Genomic DNA, 23,485 nt, shown 5'->3' with positions numbered 1-23,485 from the left:
GACAATTGAATAAAATATGATGAAATTAGATTTTGGCATAATTTCTAATTTAAACAAACACCTGGCTGGTGTATGTACCCATGGTAATAAAAATGCAATACAAATTGAACAATGTGAAATGCTCTTCGTTGCTTATACGTTCGCATTTGTGAGGTTATTTGAAAAGCGACAGTCTCTGGCTCAGCGTGCGTCCCGCAACATTTAGTAAACTTGATATTTGGTTCATGTCGGGAAGGGTTCTGATGTTACCTCGAGCGGCGACGGAAGGGGGCGAACTGAGAATTCGCTGGGCCACCCGTTGGATGTCCGAAGCAGAGACTTTTTCTACAATTGCATAATGTATATAGTACTTATATATGGAGTGTAACGTGTTTTCTTACCAATCTCGTTGATGAAATGTTCTGGTCGCTTGCGTTTGCCAGTGACTAGCACTTGCCGGCCAACATCTTCGAATACAACCGGTCGCGATTCCAAATTCATAAGCAACATCGATTGCAACTGTATTTTCGAGCGCATTAATTCCTCCCGTCCAGGCTCACTGGCCATATTGACTAGCTCACGCGTTAGCACCTCCACCATGTCCCGCACATGCTGCGGCGGCGCACTTCCATGTATGCAAAACAGACCAGTGTCTGCATAGGCGTGATTATAAGCTGTTGCGCTGTACATCCAGTGATAGCGATTCAGTACTTTCGTATAAAGACGAGAGTACATTCCTTTGCCTGGTCCGCCGGCCGAAAAGGAACCACCGCCACCCATCATAATGTTTAGTACGCATAATGGCACGAAGTCCGAATCTTGATGGGAGCAGCCTTCAAAGCCGAGAACTACGTGTGCCAACTCTGGGAGGCCAGCTGCAGCATAGATTGGAATTTCGCATTCTTCCTAAAAATGAATTAATAATTTAATGCAAAACATGAAAGACGTTAGTATAATTGCTTTGGATGTTTTAGTTTTGTTGTTCTTACTTTAACGCAACCACCTGTATACTGCGCCACCGACGTGTCCACAAGCTTAGGTCCACCTTCTTGCATTGTTTCATTATCCCAAATCGCTGGATCCTCCACAAAATACTTTCTCACATAATGTACCAATTCATCATGATCAACCTAAAACAAAATTAATTATAATCGATTTTGTTTATATCTCGAAAAAATAGATGTCACTTACACCAACGCCAGCGATGACCATGCGCTCAGGCGTGTGATGATATTTCAAATAATTTAGAAGTACATTACGATCGATGTCGTCCAAATTTTGCTGCGGGCAGAGCTTCGGCAAACCCAGTGTGTTATCGCTGTAGGCAGCCGCGTGTATCATGTCCATGAGTATTGGTTCCTGCTCTGGCCGCATTCCCAACGTTTCCAGTTCAAAACTTACTGCCCGCCTGGCCAAATTCACCTCCTGCTCACTAAGCGTGGGTCGCAACGTAACATCCGCTAATAGACGTGTTACCGAGTCAATGGCACGACTGTCAATACTGGCAGCATATATTAACGTATCACGTGAACTTTGACAATCACAAATACCACCGTTCTTCTCCAACTCTTTTAGTATGGCATCTTTGTTTGGAAAGTTCACCGTGGACTGGACAAAGCAAAAGGCAACTATATTTAAGATTGTTTTGACACATATCAAAACCAACTCACATTAAACGCGAGCTTCTCGAGGAAATGCGAAACGCCACTAGGATAGGCTACCTCATAGCGTGGTCCTGAGTCCAGCACTAGACCTACGGTGCAGAACTGACCATAGCGCGGCTCAGACGCAATACGCAGGCCATTAATGAGAGTGGTAACTTTGGTAGCAGCGCTCTCAGCCATAGGCTTTGCATATATCGCTTCTGGTAAGTCAGGCAATGGCTCTGTCAGAGGCGGCAGTTGAGTAACCACTTCTTTCGAGGGCGTGTTTACTCGGTGTGGGCCATCGGTGTTACGTACGCGACCGGTGATTTTTCCAATACCGGTGCCGCTGCCAATCTCATCGCCACCAACCGTCGTCACCTTTGTGGCGAAGCGGCGTGGGAATCTGCGAAGAGGCAATCGGAAAATACATGAAATACCGGGTATAACATGCGAAATACACACGAGACTTACGTGCGCCAAGAGTGCTTCAGAAGGTTAATGCTCCGCACATTCATATTTGCAGGTAGTTTTTGTCAGGCCTTGAACGTTGAGAGCGATATTTACAATTTGTAAAGTTAAATTTGTGGGATGCGTTTAATGAATTTGTTTTAGAAACATATTTTTTGGCTGTTATAACGAAAATTTGCAACCAAAACGAAAAAAAGTGTAGTGCTCTTCCGCTTCTGACTTAAATGTCAAATACACTGACATTTACAGTGCTGTATTTCGACTAACTCTAGTAAGTGATACCAGACCTTATCAAATGTTTTGACCCGTTAAAGGCGAAAGAAAAACACGGGTTTTATCATTTGTTGCAGTTAATACGCTTAATATATATTTTCATAATTTTCCCTTATGTTGACATCTAATCAAAGTTGAATCGCCGTTTTCCATCAAAACGGTAACCATAGGCAGCTGCATTTTTAGTATCGACCAGCGCAGGATTGCGATGCTTGAAGAAACTTCCATGTGAATGTGCTGGACGGGAGGCGCTGTTGGGGACACCATCAACTTCTCGCGGATAGAAAGCCTCGAACATCCCAGCGGGCGGCAGACAACATTCTGCTATTTTGCTATCACTCGGATCGTAGCCCTCGACATTAGTAAGCTTTATTTGCGCGATAAAAAAAAGCGCAATTAATTTTAATAATATCGCAATGGTAAACATTTTAGAAAATCGTCTTTATTGCGCGCACAATGGTGCACTTTTACTTTTCGTTGTTGAACAAAACTAGTTTTCAGTCGCTACGCAACTTAAGCTGGCCACCGTTCACCGTGACTTACGTCTAAAATTTAACTGATTCGCTATTGTGACTCAATTGCGGCAGCGATGCTGTATATAAAAGCAAGCTAAGCTTATTATACTACAAACAAATGTAGAAAATTTGTATTATTATTTTTAAATTTTTTGCGCCAACTTTTCCAAAAGTAGTTTTTCAACACTTAGCGAACCATATCAAAATATGGCAGCCTTTTACTTGTATGATATGTTAATTTGTGTAGTATTTATACATATGCACATAAGTAGGAATGAATACTCCGTCGCCGCCAGTACGGATAGATTAACAAGTCGTAATTCGACTTATTCACTAGCCTGTTAAAAAATTGCAGAACGAGATAAGCCACTGGCTTTAATCAAATCAGGATGTCGTATAGCCGTATGACCGATTCGGAGAACAAATTGGAGAGTAAGTTTATGTGATTCTCTGAATGTGTCTATATGTTTTCGCTGAATTTTATAGACGTAATGTGTATATACATACATAAGTGCATTTGTACATACATATGTACATGTATTCACATTTGATAAATAGCACATCCCTGCGAATAAATTTACATGCCCACAATTCAGTTTGCAGAAAATAAAATCCCTTGTTTAGCGGTGATTTTTGTTGTAGATGTTATAATGCTCCCGATTAAAAAATTCTAGGCCACCGCTGGTTTAAACGGAAGAAAGCAAACGTATAAAGAAAATGTATAAATGATGCTGTGCAAAATGATGCTGTGCAAGATTCAAAAACTCTCATACACAGTCGGCATACAGGCATATGTTCATGCGTATTTATTGCGCACCTACATTAAAGGCAAACTTTCAGCTTTCTACCTCCTACCGTTTTGGGCTGTGCGTTGATCGCCAATCATTTAGTCAGTCAGGACAAAATCTTCTATACATACATACATATATACAGATTTAAAAAAGCCAGACTATTTTTCTTTCAGTGCCAATCCACAAGCAAGAGAATTTTCCTCAAATACCTCCGGTAGAACAATCCTCCACATCATTAGGATCACAGATGGGTCCACCAATGTTATATGTTAACCAAATAGTGATACACAACTCACCCGGCATTTTGATTGCACAGCCAGATGATGAACTGAAAAATATAATCTTCAATGATCAAACTATACGCAAGGGGTTCATACGTAAGGTTTATCTCATTGTTATGGTGAGTACTGGAAAATGTTAAAGAAGAGTTTCTATATTAGTATATTTATATTTATAGACGCAGCTTATCTTCACGTGTGGCATCATTGCACTCTTTGTATATCATAAGCCCACCAAATTGTTTGTCCAACAAAATCCAGTAGTCTTGGTTGTTGCGATCGTCATTAATATTATCGTAATGCTGTCTATGGCGTGCTGCGAAACAGCTCGTCGCACCTTCCCCGTTAACTTTGTCTGCCTCGGATTCTTCACAGTAACCATGTCACTCTTACTGGGTGCTATATCCAGCCAAATGGATGCCGATGTGGTGCTGCTAGCTGTCGGTATTACGGCACTGCTTGTCGCCGCATTATCGGTATATGCGATCCAAACTAAATATGACTTTACCACTTGGGGCGGTGTCCTAGTATGCTGCTTGATGTGCCTAATTATATTTGGAATGATGGCTATATTTTGGCTAGATACGTTCCTGTATACAGTCCATTCCTGCGTTGGAGCACTGCTTGCGAGTTTCTTGCTCATCTACGACACCCAATTGATTATGGGTGGTAATCATAGGTATCAATTTAGTCCAGAGGAATATATATTCGCCGCGTTGACTTTGTATGTCGATGTTGTGCGAATTTTTTTGTATGTCCTGCGCTTACTTAGAAGGTAAGAACACAATTGAATTAAAAGTATATACACGTACATATGTATAGTATATACAATACTGCTGCAGCCATTAAAATATAAAACAAAAGGTAATTTTGCTTTCAACAGGGGTATTTAAGAATTGTATGTATTGCTAAGAGTAAACATTCGAATATTTACTATATATGTATAACTGTTTTTTTGATCTATGCACAAAATTTGTATTCGGATTATTGTCGTTCCAAATTTGTTAGAACAAAAATAAAATGTAAGAATATCTCATATTATACAGACTCGAAATAATTTTATATGGCTTTTTTATACTTATGTCGTTTTATTCTACAATAAATATACTTAATATGAAGTGTACAGATCTTATGGGTTTTTATTTGGTCATAAGAGTTGTCCTTTAAATGTAGCTAATGTGTAATATAATCTGCAAATAAATATTTTAATTCCTCATATGTATATGTTGGTAGATATTACCTGCAAACTTTCTTAATCGGGGAAGATAAATATAACTGACAGTTACGTCCAAATGGGGCGTCCAATAAGAAAAAATGTAAACATAATTGTTAAGGTATTCCTTTATTAAGCTTATGTTTTTGGCTCTTTTTTCCAGCAATTTTCTTCTATAAAATATAATCACAAAATGTATGCAATTGTTTGTTTTTTCTTTCGTATATTTACAAAAATTTCAAATAAATAATCAGCATTTTTGTTCGACAACTACATAAAGTAAATTGGTTTTTAATTCAAAAACAAATTTGTCGATAAGTAATTGGTTTCAAAACAAAAATGAACATCTTTATCAATGCGCAAAAAATGTTCCAGTTCCTTACATAAAAATATGCAATTTTCTTTCATTCTTTTTCCTTATTTTACATAGTTAAGTGCTCCGATAGTTATAAGCTATCGTAAAGGTGTCGCATTAATACAATTCTACTATAGTTTAACCAAATTATTGTAAACACAATAAACTTAGTTTCTGGTGAACATTATTAATGAGTAGTTAGTTAGATATTTATGTATTTACGTGCTTGTGTGTTTAAGCTAGGGACTATTTCGCCATTTTAAATAAGCGATAAATCTTGCTTTGTTCCAGCGGCTCCTGGCTATGTATTATATAGCGACATATACAAAATATTATATCTAATTATTCATGTATGTAGTATTATGCCGCATTACTCCTCCGTAAATGGATGATCAGAAATTTCGCTGCTGTTGCGTCGTCGACTTTCAAGTATTTTAGTCGCTTGCTCCAGGGACTCCTTGTAAAACATGTTTGCAGATGGAGCATCACTTGGTAGCGAATATTTGGAGTCGTCCAAATGCCACGTAAGGCCCAGTACAATATTGAAAGCGGAGGCATCGTAACCATGGCAACCGGAATAGCGATAGAGCGGTTTCTTATTAAATTTACAGCCATTCGATTGAGCACCTGTGTAATGAAAATATACACATATTATTATAAATTTATCTATGGCCGTTATCAACACACAGTTATCATTTAATTGCCATAGAAACACCATTTTATCTGTCTGATGAATTATAGTGATCCCATTTCCTAATCAAAGCTAAACAAAGGGTCTCAATTGATGGAAGCTATTGCTGTTGAAAATGCGAAGAGAGGTTAATCATAAAGCATTATATATTCAAATTAAATACATATGTATGTATATTCCCAATCGAAATATCCTTTTAACTTTTTCAGAAGATATTGCTGTGCAATGCGACCTCTTAGTTGAGACGAATGGCCAATGTGTTCATGAGTTTGATATAAAGGATTTGTCGCTTAGGCGAGGACTTGTGCGCCGATGTTATGGAATTTTAATTGTAAGTACGAACCTTCAGCAATCAGTTTAACAAAATTAAAGCAAAATCAAATGTTCGGCCATATATTAACTTAAAAGCCCCTGCAGATTCACTTTGAGATTGCTTTGTCTTCATCGCAGCTCGACTATTTCCACTACACAATAAATGCCGTTTCCATTTTTTTTTTTACTTAATTGACATTTTTTTGTGCTATTGGAGAAGGATATCCTTGAACTAGTTTAATGCTCTTTATGTTTTGATTGTGATCGACTTAAAATTATTAACTTGTACCTGCCATCTCACAATACATATATATTTATATTTTGTTGTCAAATACAACCATAAAACTCCGCTGGAGAGTCCACATGTATCCTCATAACTTATAAACAAATTTTGAAGTTATAAGATTCATTGAATTTGAACAAATTTTTAGAATTGAAAGATTTTTTTATACCCCGATTGGAGATGTAGTTAACGGATCGGAAGAAACTAAAATGAGGTTTAGTTGATATGCACAAAACCACAATTAGTTTATGGTAGTACTTATAATCTAGTTTTGCTACCTAACGGGTTGAATTTGTTCAATTAGTCTCCTTTCACAGCATTTCGCTATCTGGGACTATGGCCGTACCACAAAGTGACTTTTAAGTATTGACGATACATTTTCGATGTGAATTTGATTTTTAAAAAAATTAGACGCTTTTAGTTTAATGAAAATTCAGATTGTTTGAATTTATTATTTAATGTTTAAATAATCTGAAATAAATATTCTATTGCCATTTTCTTAAGATTCAAATTGGATGCGTCATACCCAGCGTGGAATTTCTGCTGGCATTCCAATTTCCCCATGAAAAAATTGTGGAAGCTGGAACCTTGATGTTTAACCTAGCTGCCTACACGATTCTTTATATATTCAGGGACTGGCGTCGAGTTGCACCTTATAACTATCTCGTACTGCTGCTTACAACGGCTACGAGTGTTTTATTCAGAAGCGTTCATATCGTGCAACTATCAAGAAGCCGTTGGGTAAGCTCCGCAAAATATATTTAAGTAGGCAGACCTTACATATATGTACATATGCATATGCATTGTTTTTATTACAGGTGTACATCTATCCACTAGCTTTAATTCTGGAACTATTTGTGCTTGCATTATACACCAAACAGCAGCGATTAAAGATCACCAATAGTTGTGGGTTGGCCCTGATTAGTGGCACATTCGGACTTCTATTGCTGGGGGCATATGTTTTCAATATGTTCTTTGAGCTGCTCACAGGCATAGGTTGCGTTTTTGAGGCTTGGTATATAATCCACGATACGCATCTTATGCTGACCAGCCATCATGGCTATAATATTCAGGCACACGAGTATATTTTTGCCGCTTGTAATATTCATGCTGATCTAGCGAAATTTGTTTGGCTTTTGTTTAAGGAAACTATTTTGAGTAATTTAATTAGTATCTCAAGATGTTGTCGACACAGTTGCACGGCAGAACTTTGCTAAATAACTTTTTATACAAGTACAAGTATATTTGTAATTTTGGACAATTTGTAGAAGTCTTTAAAAAAAAGCTTTCATTTTTCGGACAACTATAGTAACTCCTCTTCCTTTTTTATGACACTTTTAAGAATTGTATTCGAAATAAGCCAACAACTTTAGAATAATTAAGCACCCCTTCCTTCCCATTCAATTGTTTTAAAGGCTCCTCCAAATTTGTAATTCCATTTATTTTAAATATTTTGATATACAAACTCTAAAGTTAGTTAACTACAAATCCGGTTGCTTGAAATGAGTTTTATGAATATATTACGCAAGACATAAGTTAATTGCTTCACTTGATTTGCACTTAAATTAGTGAAGCCCATAAAAAACTGGAATAAAAATTGAGATTTTGTATGAAGATTGAAATTTTAAAGCATTGGCATTATACAACAATAAATATATAATGAATGTGTACTAGATTTTAAATTCGGTTTTGGGGAACTCAGTTCGTTCTTCGTTCTGCAAAAGATAGTATCAAAGTTATGTTCAATCAACATGCAACTCTGGTCATACATACATATATCAAACGATTGGTAATGTGGTAATCACACACTTAACGATAACACATAATCTGGTAGACCCCATTAACTAAAGTATGTTTAGTAATTTGTGGAAGCACGTTGTGCTTGGTAGATTACGCTGAACAATTCAGGGCTATGGACACTACGACCGATTCAAGCATAGTGAAAGGTATATTAGGTATAAGTGTAAGCAAAATTGTGATATCTAAAAATACTTCAAAGTTTCGCAGGATACCAGCATACAATGTGATCTCTTGAGTGACGGGCAGCGTCCCTATTTGCCAGGATTTGACATAACTAATGCCTCAACTAGACGCAAACTTGTGCGTCGATGCTATGCGCTACTGATTGTGAGTAATCTAATTTTTAACGAGTGAAAGCACAGTTTTATAAATCAAACAAGTGGAAAAGCGCAAGTCGGGTGCCCCGACTTTGAAATACTCTGTACCTATGTCTATGCGTGGCTGTGTGTGAGCCTGTAGCAGTATAAAGAGCAGAGATGAAATTTTTTAAAACATTTTAAGAGTTATAGAAAATCAAAATAGAGGAAAATTCTGAAATACACATTTTCTGCGTATTCACATACTTGTATGCCATCTTAGATGTCTCTAGCTCTTATAGTCTCCGAGCTATAGGTGATTATGCGAACTGCGCAAACTCGTAATTAGTACACATCTACATACGGCATCTGTCTACAAAATTTGATGTCTCTATGTCTTATAGTTTCTGAGATCCAGGTGTTCATACAGACGGGCAGTATTACAATTCCATGTAAAAATTAATTTAAATATTTTTGTTGAAATAAAAATTAAGTTATTTATTCAATTAAATTATGCCAAATTATACATGCTTAGCATCACTACAGACATCGAGAATATATATACTTTTTTGGTCTGCCCCGCGTCCTTCTGTGTGTTACATACACTTGCACTAAACTAATATACCCTTGTGGATTTTGGGTACAACGCAATTGACCAAAACACGCGAAAAAGAAATACGTGTGAAAATATCGAATAGACAGCATTTTTGTGTGTGTAGCTATAACTATAGAAAACCATATATTTGAGACGTAATTTTGTTGCTTGATTTTTGTTTTTAGGTTCAAATAGCATGCGCTTTGCCTGGTGTGGCACTATTGCTTTTATATCCGTTGCCCGATATTAAAGGAATCGAAGCTATAGTCACAACAATAAATTTATCAATTTACGCAGCACTCTATGTGTTCAGAGAGTGGCGGCGAACTGCTCCTTTTAACTACCTAGTACTGCTTCTAACAACAATTACTAGTGTGTTTTTTAGAAGCCTCCATCTAATGCATCTTCCTGGAAGACAGTGGGTGAGTACCGGAATTCCCCCAAATCGATAGTATACATTCCAGTTGTGAAACATTCTATTTTAGGTGATCATATATCCATTGGCATTAATTGTAGAGTTGCTGGCACTTATAGCTTATAGCAAATTAGAGCGATTCAGGTTCACCAACAGACATGGCGCGGCCTTAATTGGCGGCATTTTTGGAATACTCTTGATGTTTAGCTATTTCGCAAACTATTTGCTTGAATTGCTTACGATCGGAGGATGCGTGTTTGAGGCTTGGTACATTATCTACGACACTCATCTTATGCTCACCGGTCGCCACAAGTACAATGTTAAGGCGGATGAATATGTATTTGCCGCGTGCAATATTCATGTTGACGTGGCTAAACTGGCTTGGGATTTGTTTAGGGACACTTTTTTAGCTGCTTTCACGGGGGTTTCAACGCTATGCTTCAAAAACTGCAAGGATGAGTTTTGTTAAACTCAAACCGAAGTTGCCTTTGAGAAATGAATTATTGTACAACAGTTTTGATTCATGATTAAATATCTTTAAGGTACATTTTGTAATTTGAGTTTCGCGACTCAAATTAAACACATTTTGGCCCAACAAATCAAAATTAACCATTCAGTGTATTTTCTCATGACATCTAAACTGCACAATGGATCCACCAAACTTCATGGACTACAACAGAGTTGCGGAAAAATGGATCTAGCAGGGGGTAGGCATCAAATTTCTAAGCAGCCACCGATGTCACATTCATATCTGTGCTTAGACCAGGCTCTCTCATGCTCGGACCACGAAGATATTCACGTACAAACGGATTGCAAAAAAACCGAAGCACAACCCTCGATAGCTTCCTCCCCTAGCCAAAAGTTGCTGATAGTAGATCGTTTGGCAGATGCCTATTTCAAAGAATGCCAGCTAAGAGAGCAGACACTCTATTCGAGCATTATAAAGAAAAATAACATTTTCGAAAAGGAAATGGGTATGAGGAGAAGAAGTGTTACGCCTAGATGGCCGAGCATATTGGAAGATATCAATGAAATAAATGAGAACCTGAACGCCATTCAAGGACCGAGGGAAAGTAAAAATTTTAGTAGAAAGAAAGTTGGATCGAAGAGACGACTTAAAATCGTAAATAAGAACAATAAAGCAGCAAAGCGTCATATTAACCCAAAACAGCCCGTTGAATATTCTTCGGCAATGCCTTGACCAAGCCAATTATGCCACTTTTTGTAATACCTATGGAGGTGTCTAGTTGAATTGGAAAACGTTAGCCACGAAAAAAATAAAAGTGAACAATTAAACTAGGAATTTATTTTCTTAACCATAGTTTTGTGGGATTCTGATTCTTCTGGCGTAATTAACGTACCATGCTTGGTCTCTTTCGCAACATAATTATAAGCTAATAAAGATATCGAAGCTCTTATCTTAAGATAAAAAAAAAAGTCTGCCCTTATAAACCATCTCACCGGTACTTGCACACTGCAGCTGCTCATCTACTTATCTTAATTACAATTTCAACAGGTTAGTTTTTTGTATTTGGTCTTATTCTTCTAATAATCTGATTACCTTTGAATTTCAGAATCGATTTCAGCTCTTAATTATAAATTCGTTAGCGCAAAAGAGGAGTGCATAAGAGGAATGCACAATTTCTATTGGTAATAGAGTCCCTTTTGATTATTAGTGCCATATTAAGTAATAGTAGTCGTAGGGTGCAGATGTCAATGTCAACAGATGCGTTTCGATGAAGGCCATTAGTGATTGCTGGGCCACACTATCGAATGTGTTTGTAGCTCTTGTTGCCAGTTGGTCAACAGGAGCGCAATATGAGTTTGATTGATTGATATTGAACGATGGCCCCGACAACCCCTTAACCCCACAACCCGACAACCCAACAATGGCAGGCTTTTAGTGCACATAATAGAGAAAGTGGATACCTTTCCCTTTGTTACATACGAGTACGTTGCGCTCTAATGAACTTAGCTATACTTGTATATTAGCATATGTGCATATATCAAGTTGCAATCGAATTAAAACCTAACAGCCATATTACACTAATGGAAAACCTTGAACTAACGTAACGCTTCTAATTACATTTTATTGCATTACATTTGCATTATACATATGCACAAATACGAATATGTATTTGTATATATATGTATGTATGATTGAACTCACCAATTGGATCGATGCATTCAAGCGTTAGCGAGCATTTCAGCCATGGCAACATAATCTTCTCAGTTACGAAGAGACTATCCGCAAAGAAGACAACATCGAGATCAACCATGCGTAAGAATATGAAATCGTCTGCATCCGATTCGAAATAGTCGAACATTTTGGGATGTGTCCGAGAGGAGACAGCCATAGGTGTATTCCAGCCCAGTACGCCGGATACCATGACACGACTCTGCAGATTCTGCACTTCATGCTGGCTGCCTCGTATCCGCATATAATTCTCTGCAAACAGTATGGACTTGGCACGCATAAGCGCATCCTTTATCACAATCGGGCGATATGCATGTGTGCGTTGGTCGGTCACGAATGAAGGAAACTCGGACAGATCATAGGTAACGACAGCGCAACGGCTGCTGTTGCAATAGGCGCTCAGGGCGCGCAATTGCTCCTCAGAGACGCCCAAATCATAGATGAGCAAATATTCATTGGGTAGCTTTGCGGCAATGTTCTGGGCAAGCAATATGACCGAGGGCGCCTGCCCTTCCAACACGTAGGTCACTATCGTAAAGTTGGCCTTTGTGCCATTATAGGGCGTGGTAATGCGCTTGCGCTGACTCTTTTGCTGCAGATCCGATTCTGGAGCAGCGCTTCCTTTGGAATCATGCGCTCCATGTAATTGACGCAACTCGATCAGCTCCAGCTCGGCTTTAATCGCCGATCCGGGCGTCTCTGTTAACTGCTGCTTCTGTGATGTTTGCTTATCTCGCTGGTGCTGCTGCTGCAGCTGCTGCTTTGGAGCAGGCTCCACATGATATTTGTGATATTGTTCTGTGTCCTTTGTGCTCAGCGGCGATGTGAAACCAAGCAAAGCCAAATATTTCGGCTCCAGCTCCAGCTTTTTGCGCTCCAGGCCAACTCGTAAATTTTCCTGTGAGTATAAGATGCAGAGAAAAAGATGTGAGAAAAATGCATTTAAATACAATCATTAACTATAGTAGTTGACCTAATTAAATTAATTTTAGGGCGTATTATATTTCTGCAAGTGGTACTTATTTGGTCCTTTCGAAAAGTTAAATGTGTACTTTTATTTATAAAAGTATGCGTGTGGCTTAAAGAAAAATATTGAAATGCGGAAAGTGTTTTGTTCTCACAATAAAACATATTTATTGAGTTATTTGAAACGCCCCTTTATAGTTCTACTACTTATATACCCGAGCACCTTTTGCAGCAGTTTACGATTCACGACTCTATTCTTGATGCATTTAGGGAGATAGTATAAGGCAATGTTCTTGTGCGAATGGCATTGGAGTTCAAATATAACTTTATTCTTAGTTATATATATTTAAAATTTAATTTGGCGCACGTATGTGCACTTCTGTAGGCCAGACATCTTGCAGTTCCGCTCTAGATATTGAATTTAAGAATATTGCACTATGTTCACGTAACTAATGTCTTCATAACATGTTGATTATCTAGGCCAGTCCCATTATTATTGGAATAGCCTTAGGTAAACACAATTTAGACCCCAATGAATTAAAATGTTTTGTTTTTGTCGTTAGTTCTTTGTGCAAAATGTTTTTGAAACACTTTTCAGGCTTGAAATGGAGTCATAATTCATTATTAATTATAATATTTAAGACTTGTACCCAGATAGGGAGGAAGCAACAAGACGATTTTATAATAATGTTTTGATTTTATAATACAGTGAAAACTCCCATAACGGGCACCTCTTTTATCCGGACACTCCCTTCGGCGGCCACTTTTTGTAAAACATTCGATCGGGGTATAAAGTATTTAAGTATCCCCTTAAGCGGACACTCCCCTTGGCCAGACAAAAATTGGCCGACCGTGAGTATCCGGTGAAGAGTTTTTCGTATTCAATATACATAATCGTGCTTCTGGAATTCCAATTGGCCTCTAGGGATCGCAAGCCTAGGCCTTTGAAGAAAAACCCTATGCTGGGAAATCTATCTAGAACTATACTTTATACATAGAAGTAAATTTTCAAACTACCGCAAACAATTTTGTCAACTTTAAGTAAAAATTATCTTAACTCTGATCCAAGTTTCAATTACACGCTATACTTGTATAATTATATTGACAGTCTTATTCGTTGGCACACACACACAAATAATTAATATGTGCAACAAAAACACCTTTTAAATATACTACGGGAAAGTACATCTATCCATTTGGCTGTTCGGACCAACTCTGTAAAAGCTCGTAGCCTTTAAATCATTTGTGCCAAGTGGTGCGAATGTGTGAATTAAGTTTCAAATTGTTGCCACAAATATTTTATTACTCCTACATAAATTGACTTCGAGAACGTTTCTCAAATACGAGTTGGCAGCAATAAAGGAAAAGCCACACATAACATGCCCGGAATGGCTTCTTTATGACAATGAGAAATATGAAGCTACCTGCAGCACAATCGATATTGAGTTTTCACACCTAGTACATAGGTAAATCGGGTAGTGTGGTAAGACACGCGCGAGTATTGTCTAGGATCCAAATTGCCAGCAACAGAGCAACAAAGCAAACTAGCTTAACACGTTACCAACCAAACAACCAACAAATTGTGTACGCAACCATGTATAATGAAAGATAATGCCGCCAGACACAAACATACGACAAAAATTAAATTTGTCTAGTCATTAGAGAGAAAAGTACGTAATTATTAGCTGACAGTACAGTAAATGACAATGGCAATGCCACGTGCAAGAAATCTGACTATTAACGTTCCCATGAGAATTAAATACACAAGGAACATTTTTGTCGAATCTGAAACCCTGTGGTGTTAGCTACTCACTCAAACTTTCGTCCAAGTATGCAAATACACACTCGTATTTATGTCTACAAATACATACAACACTACAAATATATCCTTTTGCTTACACTACTACGCTGAAAGCGTGTTTTTGTCACATTTTCCTTAATGTATCTCTCTGGGCCCCCACATAAGTAGACAACCAAAAACATCATATAATGAAATGAAATTAAAGCACGAGCTACCGGCAAAGCACACTAAAATGAATGCTTTTTGGTGGGCGTGTCCTACATTCCTGTAAGAATTCGTGTATGTATGTGTGTGTGTTTTTTTTGTAGTTGTGAGTGTGTGAGTGGGCTAATGTAGAATGCCAAAATACAAAGGATATGCGGAGAAAGGTGGCACCTGATATAGCACGCCAAGTTATGCATATAATAGCGAACGCCGCAAATCGCATGACAGGTGCTTCACTTCAATATACTACTTATATGGACACCCATTGCTATTGTTCAATTCTCGGGATACCTTGGCACAATGCACCTGTGTGCCAAGGACGAATTTGAGTACAGGACCATTAAGATTTTATAGCATTTTGTTAACATTGATTTTGTATTCTCTTAACCGCAGTAAAAGGGTATATTTAAATCATTTTGTTTTCTTGACTATACTACTTCATATGTCCGCCTGTCTGTCTGTATGAGCCCAAGGTAATCGGAGAAAACATGGACTAGAGTTACCGAACTTGCTATACAAGTATTGAGTGTACTTTTCTGTAACGATTTGTAATATCTTTTCCTATTTATATTGTAACGCAGCCTACAGTTGCTCGAGTGTTTGCAACCATTCAGTGTTGGTCCGCCTAAAAAAGTTAGTAACGAAGCAAATGAATCCAAATTTGTATGTTTATTCTCTAATCTATAATCATGTAAAACTTAACGTAGAAATATTAAAAACAAAAACAACTAGTATGTACTCTATTTGCCTCATTTTGGAACTTTCGCACAACGCTTATCAGAATCCAAGGAAACTTTTCTTTTTTCTACTTTGTCATTGTTATTTACGCTTTTAATTATATTTGGCATACTTTCGACTAAATTAAAATGCCATAATGCCACTCTTGCTGGATTCGCTCCCACGAATCCTGCTAGTTTGCTGAAAACGATTCGTGGCTCTTGCTTTTTTCTAAATATTTCCTAAACATTTCCGGCCTTTCAACATGTGTCTAAATTAATATTTACTGAAAATTCAGTATAACACACAAACTCCATAGAATCACACACACAGAAAATAAAAAAAATAAAAAACCCACACAAATACCATAAAACAAAATAAATAATATTCACGAAACGTACAAAAACAGTTTAAACATACCTAAGAAACAATACCCACTCCTCTTGTTCAGATCCGTATGAAGCATTTTTAGATCCTTAAGCCACCAAAAGAACACATAGACTCGCATAACAGAAATGGATAGCTCTGCCAATGAGTATTTGCCGTTGTTTCAGGATGTCTTTGAAATACTGAACAAGGAGGGCGATGGCAGTATTACTACCAAAGAACTGGGCACTGTAATACGGGCTCTTGGTCGGCAACCTTCGGATGCCGAGTTGCAGGACATGATAAATGAAGTGGACGCCGATGGCAATGGTTCGATAGAGTTTCCGGAGTTCTGCAAATTGCTTGAGACTAAATTAACGGATCTCGACAAAGAGGATGAATTACGCGAAGCGTTCCGCATCTACGATAAGGATAACAATGGCTACATTGGACTCTCAGAAATTCGCACAGTGATGACGGCATTGGGTGAGAAGATGTCCGATGAGGAAATTGATGATCTGATTCGCGAAGCGGATCTTGATCAGGATGGCCGAATCAGTTTCGATGAGTTCGTTAATATGATGACTTCGGGAGAAAGTTACATCTAAGATGTGAACGCATTTGCACATAACAATAAAACACATTAGGAATAAATCAATCAAAAAAAAAAAAATTCGACTTGTGGGAGGAATTTTATTTTGTTATTGTGTATTCTTAAATCGATAGAATAGCTTTACATAATGGTCAAGCATACGTAGAGCAAAAAAGGTGATACTATTTTGAATAGGGTGGTCATTAATGGGAGGAGTAAAGAATAAATGACCATAATGACTATATTGCAGTTAAAATAACATCAAAAGTCATTAAAAAACTTGCAATTTGCATTTCTATGAAAGCCATTGCCATGTTTCCCACGATCCTAAAAACTTTATTAAATCCAATTTAATACAAAAGCAAAACGAACCGTACATAAGGAGAGATATTTAAATTGTTTAATTGCAAAAAAAGTAGCCTTAAAAAACTTCTTAAATTAGTCAAAAATAGAAAAAGAGAACAATCTGAGGTGTTTTTTCTTAATTGCGCGTTTTTACTTTTATGTCTATTCTATTAAGCCCATTATTTAGTGCCACCAGCTTACCACAAACTATTATTCAAGGATAAAACTACTTGTAAATGTTGAAAACTGGAAATAGTCTGAAAAAAGCTCAAATGACAGCTATTTGAAGACACGTGATTCGTTAGCGAAATAGCAAAAAGTGCAATTGAAAATCCAATTTGATTGACAATTTGATTGATAAAGTAGGTGCTTGAAGTAGGTGGAATAAAACAAATGATTTTCTTTTGGATTACATGAATGAAAACAAAGCAATCAGTCAGAGATGGCCTTGTAATTTCTGCCCATTTGATGTTGGCTACAAATTGTTAACATTTAGAAACTCAAACATAAAGGAACTCCACTTTTATTTTCTCCACAAACTCAAAAAAAATTAAAACACAAAATGGAATGGACCGAAGACCAAGTGCAGGAATTTAGAGACGCTTTCTCAGTTTTCGATCGGGGTGGTACTGGGACTATTACCTCGACTGAGTTGGGCTCCGTAATGCGCAACCTTGGACAAAATCCAACTGAAGCGGAGCTTTACGATTTGATTGATGAAATAGACGTTGATGGGAATGGAGAAATTGATTTTATGGAATTTATTCAGGCCATGGCAAATCGCATGCAGGCATTGAACTCCGAAGAGGAGCTGAAGGAGGCTTTCAAGGTGTTTGATCGAGATGACGATGGATACATCTCACAAACGGAATTGCGATCCGTTATGATGAATTTAGGCGAACGTTTCTCCGATGAGGAATTTGATGAAATGATGAAGGAAATCGATTTGGATAACGACGGTAAAATAAGCTTTACGGAATTTGTTAACGCCATGAAATATTAAAACAAGCGAACTTCAATTCGAGCTGTTCGAAGAAGAGTTTGGCATTTCTATTTTGTTCGGAATGCCAGAATGCCTTTCTTGGCGAATCTTTATTTGGAATGTCAAAGAATAAAAAAATAAAAATAAAATTCAAGTTAAGATCAATACGTCTTTTTTTTTTATATTTAAGAAAATTACCCTTTTGTTGGAATTCACGAATGTATCTGATTTATACATAAACGGAACCTGAAATGATACGACGGCGGGAAATTATGAACTGCTTTGGCACTTGAAGCGAATTCCCCGACGCACAACATTGGTGGGTTAAATTTTACAGTAGTGTCTGAAAGTCTGCAATGGGTTTTCGCCCCTGGCCTCCACAGCGGCGCCTGCTTTTCTCCCAGTGGCGCGTGACTCTAATGCTTGCATGTGCTTAATGACGGCCTGTGATTGCCTTCACACACAAACCCCGGCAAAAACAGTAGCTCCCTTTGCGCAATTGCAAAAAGGAAAATTTAAATATGTTGATGTCTACTACGACTACGACGACACTGTATGCGCTTCACTCGCTATGTCCTTATAGAACATCAGAATGAGAATACAAGTCGATCTAGATACATGTATGTTTGTGTGTCCGACAACGATCGCATCTCTCAATCATAAAAAACACAAGCTTAGGAGTATCTAGAAATTAGTTTTGGTTTTTTAGCTCTTATATTTGCCAAGATCCTTGCGTTTATACAAACAGACAGTTGGTCATGGCTATTATGAATAAATATACTTTGGGTCTGACACCTCTTCTTCTCTGTATTACATATGTAAATTCGCACTAGACTAGTATACCGTTATAACATTTTTGTACAGGGTATAAAACATGACTATCGCTATCTAAAATCGTATCATTGAACGTACAAATATACGATAATCTGCTATGACTATTGCAGTAAAATATTTGATTTGAATATTGCATCAAAGACCTTAAAGATCGAAAATTCCAGCTGATTTAATGCATTGCGAAAAATCGTTGCAGCAGGCCTGTGCAGGCAGCTCAACCTTCATTGGACGACTCGTACTTTGACATGCTTTTGTTTTTTTAATAAGGCGATAGACCCAGTAACAACAGCAATATGGCGACAGAGTATGGCATGCCAAAGCTCATGGCGACAGTTATTAAATAGTGTGGTGCTGGGCTTTAAAGGTCACATGACAAAAACAACAACGCGACCAGCAACGACAACAACAAATAGGCAAGGAAATATGCCAGCATGTAAAAAAAGGCAGTCAGTTCTCAGTTTCTTTTCTTTCTATATTATAAGTATACCCTCGACCAGGCAGAAATCTAATTGGATATATCCTGCATTTTAAATGTACCTATTGTGAAGAACGTTTTGCCTGCCGCACAATTTTCTAGTCACATCGACAGCAGCGGTAATGAAAATAATACTGAATCATTTCTTACATGCCTAGTCATATCAATGTACAATGCATAACATTGTCTGAAGAGGGCCACCTTTGACATCCACCATTCAAAAAAATGATAATAATAAATGAATTCAAGAGCGCAGTCATTCGTGTCACTTGAGTACTACAAGTAGAGATAGATGAAGTTCTCAAACTTTTCTGCTACAGTTTTATTTCCCTAAATAATGATAGGAGCTAACTAACCAACTATGTATGTGAAGCATTAAGTGAGATATATAATAAACAAACTTTCATTTAACAAATTGTAGCAGCTCGTTAAAATGTGCTCACCATTCTAGCTTTCCTAATCAACAATGTGATTCATTCATTAGGCATTCTGTTATACAGATAGCAGGGGGCTTTACAACTAATTTATTTGTTAAGTCCGAGGGTCAAATGCCAATGGGTTCTTACAATGTTAATTGAATTATTCTCATTCACTAATGTATACATTACATACTCAGGGGGATCTGAATACAAAGATTGGTTATTCTAGCTTATATACTTTTAAAATCCTTGCCTTCCTATAGACAGAGGGAAGGACAGGGTATATAAATATTTATAATCAAATTTTTCTTTGATTTGGGGTATAGGGCATTAAAATAGGTTTGGTTAATAACTGACGTGCAACTTCAATAAAAAATAATTATAAATACGTTTGTACAAAAACCACTTTATATATAGAATGAAAAGTACAATTAAATTTTGTTGAGCATATGTGTTATTCTCAGTGAGTAATAAATAACTTATTTCCACAAAAGTGGTTGCTTTCAGGCAGGCATACTATTCGACAGCTAGTGGTTGAAATTAAAATGCATGCCTGCATGTAAATGCCTATTATATGGGTGGTACTTATCATACATATATACATACATATATATATAGATAAATATATAGATATGTATATGCCGACATGCCTTCCGCGGCATTTAGAAGCACTTGACAAGTTCTCAACATACATATGAACGCACAAACACTTGACACATTTGGAATGGCGCTGAGACGCAGATGTGACGTCGATTCAGATGAGGATGTACAGACATATATACATATATATATTTATGTGCTTACGTAGATAAGTACATACACATATGTAGATGCTGCTGCTTCACCTGTACATGGTTGTAAATAATAATCTTCATGTGCGCCACAAGTGCTGACAAATGTTCGAAACAATTTACAAGTGTTTAATTGTTAGAATGTCTTTTCGATCTGATACAATCTGTATACTCGTACAAATATATATGTATATAATACTGGCGCATATTAGTGCACATATTGTATTGTATTGTCTACGGACATAACTGTAATACGAGTCACATATATGTATGTACGAGTACATTTTGCAAACCAGTTTCGACTTAGATTGCAATGTACATATGTACATACATATATGTATGTATCTGTATACTCATTGCTTGGGAGGTTAATGAAATACATACAATAAGTGTGTTGTTTTCACCGATGTGGTTTTCACCTTTGTCGTGTTTTTGTTGTTTTCATTATTGTAGAGCACGTGAGAACGAGTTTATTGCGAAATGACAGCTACGAATCAGTCATGCAAAAATATTTGTTTTGCGCATTTAATTTGGAAATTCACTCAATCACAACGCTTTAAGGTATTCCCTAATTTCGGACACAAGAAGCTTATTCTACATGGGCACGTGATACCCTGAGTAGGAAAAGCAAGAATTATATATGACAAGTTTGGTGTCAGCTGTTTTTATGGTTGAAAAGTTAATGGTGTGCTGAGCAATTATTGGGTACAGGGTATACAAATCAAGAAATACAAGAATTTTGGTATAACTTTTATGATGGAATGATTTTCCCATGCATAATCCCATGAATTACAAACAACTGAATTTGCGGAATAATTGCTTTTTGCTGAAAAGGGAACGATCCCCACAGGCATTACGAGCTCAGAGCACAATCAAAATTTGGTTAATGCCATAGTTTGAAGATAATCTAATAAGAGATATTTAATTTATAATTTGCATTTTACTATATTAATACGCGTAAGTTAGATTCATATGAGATTTTTATTGCGTTTACTTTAGCAAATGCGTAATGAGCATTCACAAGGTCTAGGAAATACCCCCTAAACATGTTAACTTCAAAGTACGGGCAAGACTTCAAAGTCCGCAGCTCGTTAAAAAGGTTCACATTCAATTAAATTGCTGAAAATACCCGAAATGGAGTGGAGAGCTTGATTCCATAAAACCGCCTAAGTTTGCACTATAAAATCCTGTGCTGACAGCAAATTCAATGTTAAAATATTGTAAACACGAAATTCAATATGCACGTTCAACAACAACAACAACAAATATTTACAAACATACGAATATGGCCACCGAACTGTCTGGGCGATTACGTACAGGCGGTACAAATATTTACGTGCCAGAGCATAATTAAAGCAAACAGCAAAATTTGTGTGTGCAGTGCGCTTCAGATGTTGCAGATTTTCTTCTCTGTTCTGGGTTGAGCTCTGAATCCAATAGCAATACAGCCCGCATAAATGTGTGTTTAAGGGAAAATATTTTAAGCATATTAAATACTCTTTTGCGCTGACCACACCTAATGGCTGGCGAGTAATAAAACCGTAACGGGAACTATTTTGAATGCGTAGGATAAAGGAAAATATGATGGCAATGAATAGGCAAAGGCAAGCCTACAAATCCATAAACTTATATGTATTTGTATATGTAGTATGGACACTATACTATATGTGTTTGTAAGAGATGGGCCAGACAGTCTGGCATGCCATTTTGGACAAGTCACAACTTTGCCTTGCTTGAGAACAACAACGTGCTTCAATTTGCTAAAAGCATAAAAAGAGCGGAAAATAGGCACAAATGGTTCCATTAGAAACCATGGCCAGAAACTTTGCGTTCTTGTTGGTGTTGTTGCTGCTGCTGCTGTGTTACTGCTCTGCATGTGGGTGGGTGTGGGCGTGGCCGGCCTGCAGAGTTCAAGGGCATATGGGTCTGTTGCTGTCAATGGAAAAAAAATTGGCAAGTGTGGAAGAATTTTGGTGACAGCTAAATGGATCATTACTTTAAGGTATTGGTTGTTGACTTTAGACCACAATTTTAATATCAATTTTGAACTTTCTTTTTATGGCATTTCTTTCGACTTGTTGCTCTTTGAAAAAAAGATTTGTCTAATACATAAATATTAAATTCAATTTGCCAACGTTCGCCAGCAGTTATCAATTACTCCGCGAATTTTGATGCCCCCCAGTAGAAACGTAATTAAAGGCGATTGGGTACCAAGTTATCATTTCCCCATATGACGATTTGTACATAGACCCGTGCACAACGTAGTATATTAATATCTTGTTATATTACCACATAATATATCGACATCGGTTGAAATAAGTACACCACGCCTTCGGCACAGCTTTAAAATGGTATACAACATTTGTTGATAAGGAACTGTTAAGTAGATATGTCATAGGCATTGGAGGCGCTTTACGATACAGCTTAGTAAACGTAGGAGTCGGTTAGGTATGGCTGTGTGTGTGTTGTATCTTGTGCCATCTAACTTAAGCAGGGCAGATTACGCATATATTTGGACGTGTTGAAGAGATAAGGCCATATAAATGCCTGCAAATGCCTATGTACTTACGAGTATGATAAAATTGTTGAAACCTTACCTGAAACTCTTTCAGCTGTTGATGTGTCTGCACCACAATATTTTTGAAAGAGTCGTTTGGCTCACCGGCTGGTCCAAATATAATGAATATGATCGTAGCGAGTATCACACCGATTAATATTAGTATTAAGTGTTTCGTTCGCATGGCCGCTATAATTGATTTCGTATTGGTTTTATAGCCAATTTTGCGGGCAAAAATGCGCTTTAAAGTCAGTGAGGCCTCCAGAATTGCAGCTGTTCTGTTTTCTCAGGATATCAATAAAAAATCAACTGGTTTCTTTAATTAAGTT

The 23,485-nt window shown here is 37.3% G+C and overlaps 7 protein-coding genes across 8 annotated transcripts; 4 read left to right on the top strand and 3 right to left on the bottom strand.

Annotated features, from left to right (window-relative positions):
- Positions 1-25: 25 nt before the first annotated feature.
- Positions 26-2,291, bottom strand: LOC115629649 (mitochondrial-processing peptidase subunit alpha). The gene is made up of 6 exons (XM_030526163.1): positions 2,097-2,291; positions 1,650-2,028; positions 1,171-1,587; positions 969-1,109; positions 381-885; positions 26-324 (listed from the first exon to the last, which is right to left on the bottom strand). Exons 1-6 carry the CDS (start codon positions 2,138-2,140, stop codon positions 155-157), a joined length of 1,656 nt encoding a protein of 551 aa, XP_030382023.1. The 5' UTR covers positions 2,141-2,291; the 3' UTR covers positions 26-154.
- A 199-nt stretch (positions 2,292-2,490) lies between these two features.
- On the bottom strand, positions 2,491-2,824 carry LOC115629687. The gene has a single exon (XM_030526211.1). It carries the CDS (start codon positions 2,791-2,793, stop codon positions 2,491-2,493), a length of 303 nt encoding a protein of 100 aa, XP_030382071.1. The 5' UTR covers positions 2,794-2,824.
- A 323-nt stretch (positions 2,825-3,147) lies between these two features.
- LOC115629667 (protein lifeguard 2) lies at positions 3,148-4,988 on the top strand. The gene is made up of 3 exons (XM_030526185.1): positions 3,148-3,313; positions 3,846-4,072; positions 4,130-4,988. The coding sequence occupies exons 1-3, from the start codon at positions 3,271-3,273 to the stop codon at positions 4,727-4,729; spliced, it is 870 nt and encodes a 289-aa protein (XP_030382045.1). The 5' UTR covers positions 3,148-3,270; the 3' UTR covers positions 4,730-4,988.
- Positions 4,989-5,522: 534 nt separating this feature from the next.
- Positions 5,523-23,376, bottom strand: LOC115629658. Its single transcript, XM_030526173.1, has 3 exons — positions 23,197-23,376; positions 12,081-13,005; positions 5,523-6,145 (listed from the first exon to the last, which is right to left on the bottom strand). Exons 1-3 carry the CDS (start codon positions 23,338-23,340, stop codon positions 5,889-5,891), a joined length of 1,326 nt encoding a protein of 441 aa, XP_030382033.1. The 5' UTR covers positions 23,341-23,376; the 3' UTR covers positions 5,523-5,888.
- LOC115634366 lies at positions 6,303-8,958 on the top strand. Its single transcript, XM_030532028.1, has 5 exons — positions 6,303-6,336; positions 6,419-6,540; positions 7,309-7,545; positions 7,623-7,962; positions 8,804-8,958. The coding sequence occupies exons 1-5, from the start codon at positions 6,303-6,305 to the stop codon at positions 8,956-8,958; spliced, it is 888 nt and encodes a 295-aa protein (XP_030387888.1).
- On the top strand, positions 10,456-11,620 carry LOC115629675. Of its 2 annotated transcripts, XR_003995940.1 has the most exons (3): positions 10,456-10,617; positions 10,677-11,426; positions 11,485-11,620. XR_003995940.1 is itself a non-coding variant. In XM_030526197.1 (2 exons), exons 1-2 carry the CDS (start codon positions 10,539-10,541, stop codon positions 11,109-11,111), a joined length of 519 nt encoding a protein of 172 aa, XP_030382057.1. In that variant the 5' UTR covers positions 10,456-10,538; the 3' UTR covers positions 11,112-11,213. The 2 variants fall into 2 exon arrangements, 1 of the variants encoding a protein (XP_030382057.1); XM_030526197.1 differs by lacking the exon at positions 11,485-11,620 and having other exon boundaries at positions 10,672-11,213.
- On the top strand, positions 16,098-18,239 carry LOC115634358 (caltractin-like). The gene is made up of 2 exons (XM_030532019.1): positions 16,098-16,760; positions 17,595-18,239. Exons 1-2 carry the CDS (start codon positions 16,311-16,313, stop codon positions 18,099-18,101), a joined length of 957 nt encoding a protein of 318 aa, XP_030387879.1. The 5' UTR covers positions 16,098-16,310; the 3' UTR covers positions 18,102-18,239.
- Positions 23,377-23,485: the final 109 nt, after the last annotated feature.

This window comes from Scaptodrosophila lebanonensis, unplaced genomic scaffold, assembly GCF_003285725.1.
Source record: "Scaptodrosophila lebanonensis strain 11010-0011.00,11010-0021.00 unplaced genomic scaffold, SlebRS2 tig00000001-arrow-pilon, whole genome shotgun sequence".
Classification (NCBI taxonomy): Eukaryota; Metazoa; Arthropoda; class Insecta; order Diptera; family Drosophilidae; genus Scaptodrosophila; species Scaptodrosophila lebanonensis.
This window is presented reverse-complemented; position numbering and strand designations above follow the sequence as displayed.